This window comes from Anabrus simplex, chromosome 1 (assembly GCF_040414725.1).
Source record: "Anabrus simplex isolate iqAnaSimp1 chromosome 1, ASM4041472v1, whole genome shotgun sequence".
Lineage (NCBI taxonomy): Eukaryota > Metazoa > Arthropoda > Insecta > Orthoptera > Tettigoniidae > Anabrus > Anabrus simplex.
In genome coordinates this window covers 801,734,672-801,747,166 of record NC_090265.1, presented here as the reverse complement: position 1 = coordinate 801,747,166, position 12,495 = coordinate 801,734,672, and the positions used below count along the sequence as shown (strand labels likewise).

At 40.5% G+C, this 12,495-nt stretch overlaps 1 protein-coding gene across 1 annotated transcript in view; it reads right to left on the bottom strand.

Moving 5' to 3' along the window:
* Positions 1–12,495, bottom strand: part of LOC136873678 (synaptotagmin-15-like) — a 451,745-nt gene that overhangs the window by 90,514 nt on the left and 348,736 nt on the right. Inside the window, exon 4 of the mRNA XM_067146793.2 lies at positions 1,346–1,559. Coding sequence (XP_067002894.2) covers positions 1,346–1,559 — 214 coding nt within the window. The remainder of the gene's footprint in view (positions 1–1,345; positions 1,560–12,495) is intronic.

Sequence of the window (12,495 nt, the reverse complement as noted above, 5' to 3'; positions counted from 1 at the left end):
GCCTTTGGTTCAAGGGGTCCCGAGTTCGATACCCGGTCAGGTCGAGGATTTTAACTTTAATCGATTAATTCCGAAGGTTCGGGGCCTGGGTGCGTGTGATGTCTTCAGCATTAGAATTCATCATAGGTAGGGCCTCGCCCTCACAGACATGTAGGTGTGAACTCAAAAGGCCTGCACCAGGCCTTTATGAGGGTCACATGTCAATATTATTAATAATAATATTATTATTATTATTATTATTATTATTATTATTATTATTATTATTATTTATATCTATAACTGCACATTTCATCTTCGCAACAGAAAGCCCTATGAAACCTGAAGGTTGTCTGGAAAGGAGTGACACTTGAGAATTTTGATACACCTCGGTATTGGGGAATCGAGGTTGATCGTTCCCTGAGCTTCAAGAAACATTGTAGAGAGCTGAAATGCAAGATCAGCTCAAGGCATAGTATATGTGTGGAAGTTGACTGGTTCAGCATGGGGAGCGAACCCTCATTGCGTTCAGCTGCTTTGGGATTGTGCTTTGCTGCTGGAGAGTACAGATCATCAGTGTGGGGAGCATCTGCCCATACCAATCTAGTGGATGCAGCTCTCAGCAAGTCCACCGGTATTGTCACTGGGTGTTTAAGACCAACTCCAGTGCAGGAAATCTACCCCCTCGCTGGTGTTTCCCCTCCAGCTATTCGACGTGAGGTGGCAGCTGATAAAGAGAGACACAAGATTGAGTAAGATCCCATACATCCAATGCATAACCACATGGTGACCATATCACGTCTAAGATCCAGGAAGAGCTTTATGAAGAGAACAGTACCCCTCTATATCAAACCAGAAGTTCGGCGTATATCACTCTGTAAAGTACTGCCAGAGGGGTTTATTCCTGAAGAAGAACTGAGTAGTGGAAGCCATTTGTCCTATATCACCTGGAGGTCATTAAACCGGATGAGGACGGCTGTGTTCAAGTGCCGTAATAATCTTGTGACATAGGGTTATGCGGAAAATCCAAGATGTGACTGTGGAGATATCCATACTCCACAAGACCTTCTCGTATGTCAAGAGATGAATGACTCCTGTACCCAGCATGATCTTATGATTGCAACAGACCGAGGGATAAGAGCTATAGAGTTCTGGAGAGGAAGACTGTCTCCCGGACACGGAGAGTAAAGAAATTATTATTATTATTATTATTATTATTATTATTATTATTATTATTATTATTATTATTATTATTATTATTATTATTATTATTATTGAAAGTTAGATACATCCATTTTGTAATAATTATTAGTAATATATGCTAAAAATTCTGAATGTCTATTAATTCGTCTCGAAATCGAGTTCTTACCTGACGAAAGGGTCGCAGCTGTTGACTGTGCCAACAGTACGACTCGGTAGGTTCTTGGCCTTGAGTATCGACACTAGGAGTTTCTCTGTGGCCGGTTCATAACGCAAGGAGAACCACAGGCGACCGAGGTGGCCCTCGGGGAACTGTAGGTCCTCCTCTAGGTCTAGAGCACCACGGTACAGTGCAGGGTCGATCACTCCCAGTCCATAGCAGCCTGGAACATGACATAGTTGTTCAGATACAGATCTAAGAATTAGTGTGTTCTATTATCGTTTCTTAAGGGGAGTCATGACTAAAATTTGCAACCAGAATCGACAACTTATCACAACCATTTTTTTTTTTACAATTTGTTTTACGTCGCACCGACGCAGATAGGTCTTACGGCAAAGATGGGAGAGGAAAGACCTATGAGTGGGAAGGAAGCGACCGTGGCGAGTTGGCCGTGCGGTTACGGGCGCGTGGCTGTGAGCTTGCATCCGGGAGATAGTAGGTTCGAATCCCACTGTCGGCAGCCCTGAAGACGGTTTTCCGTGGTTTCCCATTTTCACACCAGGCAAATGCTGGGGCTGTACCTTAATTAAGGCCACGGCCGATTCCTTCCCACACCCAGGCCTTTCCAATCAATCAATCAATCACTACTGATCTGCATTTAGAGCAGTCGCCCAGGTGGCAGATTGCCTATCTCTTGTTTTCCTAGCCTTTTCTTAAATGATCGCAAAGAAATTGGAAAATTATTGAACATTTCCCTTGGTAAGTTATTCCAATCCCTAACTCCCTTTCCTATAAACGAATATTTTCCCCAATTTGTCCTCTTGAATTCCAACTTTATCTTCATATTGTGATCTTTCCTACTTGTAAAGACACCACTCAAACTTACTCATCTACTGATGTCCTCCCACACCATCTCTCCTCTGACAGCTCGGAATATACCATTTAATCGAGCAGCTCGTATCCTTTCTCCAAAATCTTCCCAGCCCAAACTTTGCAACATTTTTGTAACGCTACTCTTTTGTCGGAAATCACCCAGAACAAATCGAGCTGCTTTCCTTTGGATTTTTTCCAGTTCTTGAATCAAGTAATCCTGGTGAGGGTCCCATACACTGTAACCATACTCTAGTTGGGGTCTTACCAGAGACTTATATGCCCTCTCCTTTACATCCTAACTACAACCCCTAAATACCCACATAACCATGTACAGAGATCTGTACCCTTTATTAAGAATCATATTTATGTGATTACCCCAATGAAGGTCTTTTCTTATATTAACACCTAGGTACTTACAATGATCCCCAAAAGGAACTTTCACCCCATCAAAGGAGTAATTAAAACTGAGGGGACTTTTCCTATTTGTGAAACTCACAACCTGACTTTTAACCCCGTTTATCATCATACCATTGTCCACCGTCCATCTCACAATACTATCGAGGTCACCCTGCAGCCGCTCACAATTTTGTAACTTATTAATTACTCTGTACAGAATAACATCATCTGCAAACAGCCTTATCTCTGATTCCACTTCTTTACACATATCACATAAGAAAACATAAAGGTCCAATAATACTGCCTTGAGGAACTCCCCTCTTAATTATTATAGGGTCAGATAAGGCTTTGCCTACTCTAATTCTCTGAGTTCTATTTTCTAGAAATATAGCCACCCATTCAGTCACTATTTTTTCTAGTCCAATTGCACTCATTTTTGCCAGTAGTCTTCCATAATCTACCCTATCAAATGCCTTAGATAGATCAATCGCAATACAGACCATTTGGCCTCCTGAATCCAGGATATCTGCTATATCTTGCTGAAATCCTACAAGCTGAGCTTCAGTCGAATAACCTTTCCTGAATCCAAACTGCCTTCTGTCAAACCAGTTATTAATTTCGCAAACATGTCTAATATAATCAGAAAGAATGCTTTCCCAAAGCTTACATAGCTCCATTCATTTGGTATTGCTCTTTCAACGAAACAATATTCAAATAAGTATTTCAGATATGGTATTATATCCCAACCCATTGCTTTTAGTATTTCCCCAGAAATCTTATCAATTCCAGCTGCTTTTCTAGTTTTCAACTTTTGTATCTTACTGTAAATGTCATTGTTATCATAGGTAAATTTTAATACTTCTTTAGTGTTACTCACATCCCCCTATCTGGACATTATCCTTGTAACCAATAACCTTTACATACTGCTGACTGCATACACACTCCCCTTGTTCATTATTGATTCCTGGAATGTCCTTCTTTGAACCTGTTTCTGCCTAAAAGTACCTATACATATTCTTCCATTTTTCACTAAATTTTGTATGACCACCAATTATGCTTGCCATCATGTTATCCTTAGCTGACTTCTTTGCTATATTAAATTTCTCCTTACTTCCATAACCATTTCTAACTCTATTTCTTTCCAGTCTGCATCTCCTTCTTAGTCTCTTTACTTCTCTGTTATAATATAGTGGATCCTTACCATTCCTTACCACCTTTAAAGGAACAAACCTATTTTCACATTCCTCAGCAATTGCATTAAACCCATCCCAGAGTCTGTTTACATGTTTATTTACCATTTTACAGCGATCATAGTTACTTTTTAAAAACTCCCTCATACCTGTTTTATCAGCCATATGGTACTGCCTAATAGTCCTACGACAAAAACAGCTTCGTAAACACTAGTACCATCTATTACTTCGATTTCTCTATAGAGCTCATCTGGTTTATCAGCACCACATCCAAAATATTCTTCCCTCTAGTTGGTTCCATCACTTTCTGAATCAGGTGCCCTTCCCATATTGACTTATTTACCATTTGTTGGTCATGCTTCCTGTCGTTCGCATTACCATCCCAATTGACATTTGGTAAATTGAGATCACCTGCTACTATCACATTCCTTTCCATATCATTTCCAACATAGCTGATTATCTTATCAAATAATTCTGAATCAGCGTCAGCGCTACCCTTTCTAAATCTGTACACTCCAAAGACATCAAGTTGCCTATTATCTTTAGAGAAGAGCCTTACACACAGAATTTCATGTTTTTCATCCTTAACTTTTTCGTAGCTTACAAATTCTCCTTTCACCAGAATGAATACTCCCCCTCCTACCATTCCTATCCTATCTCTACGTTACACACTCCAGTTCCGTGAGAATATCTCTGCATCCATTATATTATTTATCAGCCATGATTCAACTCCTATTACAATATCTGGGAAGTATATATATATTAAATTAATTCGATTCCTTTGTTTACAATGCTTCTACAGTTGAGCACTAACATTTTTATGTCATCCCTACTTGATTTCCAGTTCCCTGTTCGCTTAACACCGCTCCCTAGTCCACCCCGTTTCCCTTAATGTACCTGCCTATAACCCTTCTAAACAAGTTTCCTAACTTATATGTACCACTGCGGTTTAAGTGAAGGCCATCTGGGCGCAGATCCCTGTCTCCTACCCATTTAAATCCCCAATCACCTTCCAGTCAGTAACCCTCCTACAGAGTATTCCACTGATAACAATCTCCGCTTCCTTAAACTTCATCCGTGCTGTATTTACCAGATCCCACACATCCCCAACTATGTTGGTACTTATACCTGCTTGCCTTACGTTGTTAGTACCAACGTGAAACACTACCACCTTCTCCCTTCCCTCTTCCTTCTCTTCTACTTTCTTCAACATCTGCCTCAACCTAATTCCTGGATAACACTCTACCCGGGTTCCCTTTCCTCCACACACTTTCCCCACATGTCTAACGATGGAATACCCCATGGCCAGAGCCTCAACCCTACCCACCTCATTTGATCTCCTCCCCTCCTGTTCAGCCCTATCTTCTCTCACTGCTGAAGAAGCTACTTCCTCCTCCCTTTTCTCCCTCTCATGACCCTGTTCCACCTGTCTTTTCCTTTCCAATACACTACATTTCCCTTTCCTACCTTTTCCCTTCCTCCTACTTCCACACATCTCAGCAACAGTTCCCTGTCCTTCATCTTCTCTCGGTTGTTCTACCTGCAGTGACTCGTACAAATTTCTAACAGACACCTGTCCTGAATTTTGATCCTGAACAGAGCCCTTAGCCTGCAATATCCTTCCCCTTAAAACATTAGACCACCTATCTTTTACAATTCCCCCATTTCCTTCCCATCCCTCCTTTACACCTACTGTATCCTGTAAATTATTTGAGGGAGTCCTACTTTCCTTCCTGTCCTCTGAGAGAATCCTAATTATCTCCCTCAAACTCTCCAACTCCTCCCTCATACTCCTTAATGCCTGGCCACACCCACAGTTCCTACAGTTGCACTGCTTAGCCATTATTTACGGAATAATGGGAAGAAAAGCAAAAATAAAATAACTTATTCTGTGCAAATAAAAATGAAAGGAAAGAAATATTGCCTATAAAATGAAAGGAAAGAAATATTACCTATAAATGAAAGGAAAGAAATATTGTCTAGGATAGTTCACAAAAATCACACAACGACAAGGTAATTAATATAAGCTACTACTACACTACAATACTACCGGTACTTAGTTGTGCGAATTTCTTTCTACAACACCCTAACAGAATGAAAATTGCTGTTAATTGCTGAAAACCGAAAGTAATACACAAGAATTAGGTCTACACAATCCTAAACTGCAGTTAAGTCTGCCCTAATTACTGCAACAGAATTCTAGTAAGAGAGTTAATACAGATACAACAGATACTATAGATATTACAGATACTATACTACACAAATATTTCACAGTAATGGAATAAACGCACTAAGTTATAATAAAATACCTACTATAATACACTACATTGATTTTAAACTACGTTCAGACGTAACCTAATTATAATACAACAGGTTATTACTAAGCACAATCTGAAATGCAAATTACAATTAAAGTTTGAAATTCGCAAGACTACTCAACATAATAGAATAAGCACTCTAAATCCTAATAAGTCACTACAGTACACTACAACAGTTTTTAAACTATGTTCAGACGTATCCTAATTACAATAGGTTATTAATAAGCACAAATAGAAATGAAAATTGCAGTTAGGCCTAAAGTTTGAAATTCGCAAGGACTATCGTAGTTAAGGATCACCAACAAAGTTAAACGTGTAGACAGAAGATTATTTCTTTAGGGTGTAACTTTATCCTACTATGCTTTAAAAGAAATGAAACCTTGCGTTTGGTTAAATGCTTAAGTATTAAAAGGATTGCCGTACACAAAGAAAAACACGAATAAAACAGGCAAGATACTACAGTATCTAATATACCTTATCTTCACTACAATTCTCAACTGAAACGGGGTTATGTGATTATTACTGCTGGTGGGTAATTATTATTATTTTCCTCACATCGCGGGACGTAGAATAAAAGTGTCCTTAATTAGGCCTACTGAAAAAATACGAGGTTGTCTACAATAATTCTCAATAATATTTCTGTCAAAACTACTCCTACTACTCCAGGGACTTGAAATGCAATTACTGGAATATATGAACTTTATTATTATTATCTAACCGCTCATAAATACTGAAAGATCGACGGAGCGCAATATAAATTACGGATACTTTAACTACCTACTCAGAACTACAAATGATTGGAATACAAGGTCAGCTGATTTTTATTTATATTTACTTAGCTACACTACACCCTTTGTTCACGGCTGTAGCCATGTCGCCATAAGAACTATCTGTGTCGGTGAGAGGTAAAGCGACTAACAAGAAAAGTTAAGATACAGCCCCGGCATTTGCCTGGTGTAAAATTGGGAAACCACGGAAGACCATCTTCAGGGCTGCCGACAGTGGGGTTCGAACCCACTATCTCCCGGACGCAAGTTCACAGCTGTGCGCCCCTAACCGCATGGCCAACTCGCCCGGTACAACCAAATTGAAAACACAAGCACATATTAATAAGATATAGGATCACATAAAATTTTAAGTAGATTAGTTTCTTTCGTGCAAAGTTATTAAAAAATAATGTTTACTTTTTATACATTACATGTGAAATACTCCGTGCGGGACAGTTTTCATTATGTTTGGTTTATAACTTGACAGGTTTGTTAAAAATAGTCGTATACATCATAATAAATCTGGGTATTGCAGTAAGGTATACGTTTTTCAATTTTTCATTGTTCATATAATTGGCAAAATTCTAGTTCGTGATTCGATATATCCATCTCACGTTCAGCATTCTTCTGTAACACCACATTTCGAAAGCTTCTATTCTCCTTCTTTCCGAGCTAGTTTTCGTCTATGTTTCACTTCCATACAATGCCACGCTCCAGATGAAAGTCTTTGGAAACATCTTTCTAATTCCTATATAATTGTTTGAATTGAGCAAATTCCGTTTCTTAAGAAAGCTCTTCCTTGCTTGTGCTAGTCTGCATTTTATGTCCTCCTTATTTCTGCCATTGTTAATTATTTTACTACCCCAGTAACAATATGTCCGCCTCCGTGGTGTAGTGGTGAGTGTGATTAGCTGCCACCCCCGGGAGGTCTGAACTCGATTCCCCGCTCTGCCACGAAATTTGAAAAGTGGTACAAGGGCTGGAATGGGGTCTACTCAGACTCGGGAGGTCAACTGAGTAGCGGTGGGTTCGATTCCCACCTCACCCATCCTGGAAGTGGTTTTCCGTGGTTTCCTACTTCTCCTCCAGGTTAATGCCGGGATGGTACCTAACTCAAGGCCACGGCCGCTTCCTTCCCTCTTCCTTGTCTATCCATTCTAATCTTCCTCCCCCGCAAGGCCCCTGTTCAGCATAGCAGGTGAGACCGCCTGGGTGAGGTACTGGTCATCCTCCGCAGTTGTATCCCCGACCCAGAGTCTGAAGCTCCAGGACACTGTCCTTGAGGCGGCAGAAGTGGAATCCCTCGCTGTGTCCGAGAGAAAAACCGATCCTGGAGGGTAAGCAGATTAAGAATAAGAAGTAGTAACAATATTCATCTACTTCTTTTAAGACTTCATTTCCTAATCTAATATTTCCTCAATTACCTGCCTTCGTTGGACTGCTCTCCATTACTTTTGTTTTGGACTTATTTACTTTCATCTTGTACTCCTTACCTAAGACTTCGTCCATACCATTCAACAGCTTCTCGACATCTTCTACATCAAATAATTGAAGATATACTGAATCGAATTGGTAAGAGGAGATACATTTGACTAAGTTTGAATTTTATTCAGTTCTTTTGTCATATGCTACATCCTTAGTCATGTCATTCAGGTTTGCTAAATCCTTACTGAGCACCCTTGAGGTGCCTAAACGTTCTGTCACTGATGTCTGACTGGTGCAATTACAAGAAAGCATAATCAAATCGAAATATCCAATCCCTCTATCCACTCTAATACTCCCTTTGATGGGATGAATAAGATCAGGCCTTGAATAAGGTCAGGTGTAGATGTGCTGAGAAATATACAGACTTATTAAGATCTACTCTGCCTCTGTGGGTTCTAGGAGCTATTTGTGATTTAATTATATGTGCTGACCGTGAGTTGGTGTTATCTTATGTCTGAGATCTGTTATCAGTGATATTAAAACCATATTTTACTATATTTGTGTGCGCTAAGTGTCCAACATCTTGATATCTTAAAATCAATCAAGACATAACATCAGTTAGAGGGGCAATTTATTATTTTTGTCTATCGTACTGCCCTAAATGTCGGCCATTTTGCATAGCTATGGAAACCATAATAGAGATGGGGACTCTACTCTGCATGTTCTGCATTGCCTAGGCCGCAGAGTTGAATTGTCTATCCACACCATCTGCGCTTACCTAGTCAGCCATCTTTAGGGCGGGAAATTGCATCTTCCGGTTTAAGGAGATTCTGTAGGTGGGGTTGAAGTTGCTCACGTCCGTAGGTTAAATCTTAAAGTACCCTACACGTGACCCCTGGGTGGTGCTAAGCGAGCAACAATATTCTGGCAGCCAGTCTATCTGAGAAGATCTCCTGGCTATCACATGATGTTAAGAACCCTAATGGAAACACTCTTTCCAGAGATCCTTAACACATTAATGACGGGCTACGTTAATTAACGTAGTTTCGTATTGGTGCGCGGGCGACCGGCTACGTGAATTAACGTTTTCTCACATTGCTTCATTCTTGTGTCATTTTATCCTCTCTGCCGTTCGTTAATCGAAATATTTCGTGTTGTTTACAAACTAAAGTCTTTGTTGATCGGAAATAAGATAGATATATTATTTCCTTGACAATATTTTCGGCACAGGAAGTGTGGTGTCATAACACTCAGTACCACGTGACCGAGCGTACTGTCACGTGTTAGCATGGCGCGCCGTAGCAAAGACAGCTTGAACGATGATGAAATATTTGGAGAATTGCATGCTGATAGTTTATTTGATGTCCCTAGTGATTGCGAAAGTATTAGTGATTGTGAAGATGTGTGTCCGTAAACATCAAAATATACGCGCGGAAGTGAAAGTGCGACATTCATTTCAGGCGAGTCTGCTGACGGCGACAATAATACGAGTGAAGATGCCAGTGATAGTAGGGACAGTGAGGTTGATGGATGGACAAATAAGGATCAAAACAGAGTCCTACAACCATTTACAGGTTTTACAGGCCTCACTTACTCGGCCGGTAATTCCGCGAGTATCCCGGAGGTAGCAGATCGTACCCTAGGCGATGACTTGTTTCAGCTGCTTCACGCAATACCGCACTAAAAGCAAGTACTAGAATCACTGATAAGTGCTCTCGTCAAGTTTCAATACATTATTTCATGTCATGTAAAAGTTACATGTATTTATATTTCATCGTACTTCTCATGCTAGGTGTGCTTCTGTTGCCGGTCCATAGGAAAGAATGGAGTAGCGCGCGCCCGGACGACAATGTGTTAACAAGATACATTGGACCTTCTATCTGTATTTACGGGCCGATGACCTTCGAAGTTAGGCCTCTTTAAACAACAAGCATCACTATCTGTATTTTCATCAATTTATTTGATAGAATCTGATGATGTTCTTTCAAGAATGAAACATGTCTCTTTTTGTTTAATGGTGTGGTTTTACAGGTATGTCATAGTTTTATAAGTTCGACAGACTGAAAAACTTTGATGTTATATTTACTGAGCTATCACTGAAAAGTATGGTTTAATTCTTAACAATATGCATTCCCTTTATGGACACTTTGCACTAAAAGTCGTGCTGTTTGGTGAATCTGTCCTCACAACTATATAGACTCTTAGATTTCAGAATTCCTTTTTCCAATTCGAATTTCCGAGTAAAGGAATCTTGCAATGATTTCTTCCACAATCTTTGTCCCAATGATATGACCTTACGGGTATTGTTTCCAATAAAAATTCTTCCAAATATCAAGACCGTTTCTCCGAATATTGCGCTATTTACACATTTCAGAGAATCATTGCATGAGAGCTACTTGATATTTCTCATTTATTTTTCTGTAATGCACAGTTACTGACACGCGGGAAATTATTTCCTAGTTCTACTTTACTATAGGACATGAAGAAGCAAAATCTTGTCTGATGATGAATATGGCTATTTGTTGTATGTATGCCCTGCGTGTCGACGCGGAGGTCCATTCATGTCGTACGGAGTGCGTGAGCTGATGGGTTTATGTGTGACCACTGGGTCACGGTGCACGCTGCGCCGTGCACGCTATATCTGACATATGTGAGACCTTTTGTGTGTGACCATGATAGTCATACTATATGATATTGTTATTAAATGGAGCAACTGCTCAGATTGTTTGCCGATACCGGCAATGTCTGAAAGTTTGGGTATGTGCTGGTGAGTGAAAGGGGAGAAAGGATGACGTATCGGTCAGCTCATTTTATATTTTAATCTTGTTTCTGTGCCTCATGTTTGTTGCCCGCACGGTGCTATTTATTTTGCCTTGGTTTCTATCACGGCCTTTTGCTTCCCCACGAGGCCGCCATGTTCTTTTCTTATATTCAGGCTTTGGGCCTGCCTGTGATTCTCTTTGGGTTTAAATTTTAATCCTTTGGTCCAGAGATGTTACTGTGTGCTATGTTGTGATCTATTGCATCTTATTTTTACCTTCTCTGGACACCTTTTTTTCTTCTCCATGCCGCGTGGGAGCTATGTTCTATGTGATAATTGTTGAGACGATGTGGAAGTAAATAGACGCGTATATAATGAATTCTATTAATCTCGCGGAAAGAATGACCGAGTTGATCCGTGTGGGTTGTATTCACATTACCACATTATGTAGCGAGATTGCAATTGAGACGGTGAGCCCGTCTTATGAATAATTTAAGCTTGGTGTTTGAAAAGGCTGTACTCACACATTAGTGTTATGACCTGAAATGGATGAGCTCTGCACATGTACGTATCCTTTATTATTTTTAATTGCTGGCTTTATTTCTTGTTTCTTTTTGATTTTACTATATCAATAAAACCTCATTTAAATATAGTTGGGATTTTATTGCTAGTAGTTTTGGTCTCATTCCTGTTCGTTTTTTGAAATGAGGACCGTTTCCAGTTCAGGGCTGTGATTGGCCTTTCCTAGTCGCGGTCCACGCCTCGAATCTTCCGACGTGTGTGTTTTATGGTGAGGTTGGTTGTCGGTAAGGGAGGGGGTGCGGCTCACATGACATAAATTGCGTCCCGTTGGGTTCGAAATCAACTCATCTACGTACAGAAATGGTGCCGGTATGCACTGGCTGGCATCCACCTGAACAGATACCGCAACGAAGGAGACGCATTTCTTCAGCGTATTGTTGCAATTGGTGAGACGTGGGCACGATTCTACGAGCCTGAATTAAAGCGTCAAATGAATGAATGGCGTCATACAGGTTCGCCCCGTCCACAGAAATTTCAACCGGCATCCTCTCGGGTGAAACTTATACTGATTGTGGCATAAGGCTACGAGGGTGTTATTCTTACGCATGCTGTGCCTGAGGAACAAACCGTCAACGATGACTATTACTGCCTATTTCTAGTGCGACATCTGCGTCCGGCTATCGGCACAAACATCCACGTTTATTGCGAGACGATCGTCCTATCGTATTGCATGACAACGCACGTTAAAGGAACCCCTCCGAGTCAGCCGATTTCCAGACGTGGCATCTATACTCCGTCGCTGTCATCAACAGAGAACGCCTTACCAATGGTCCCCAACGGCTTCCAGATATTTGGCGGGTGACTTCATTGCAGGAATGTAATGCAATTGTACTTGTTAGTTCATTAT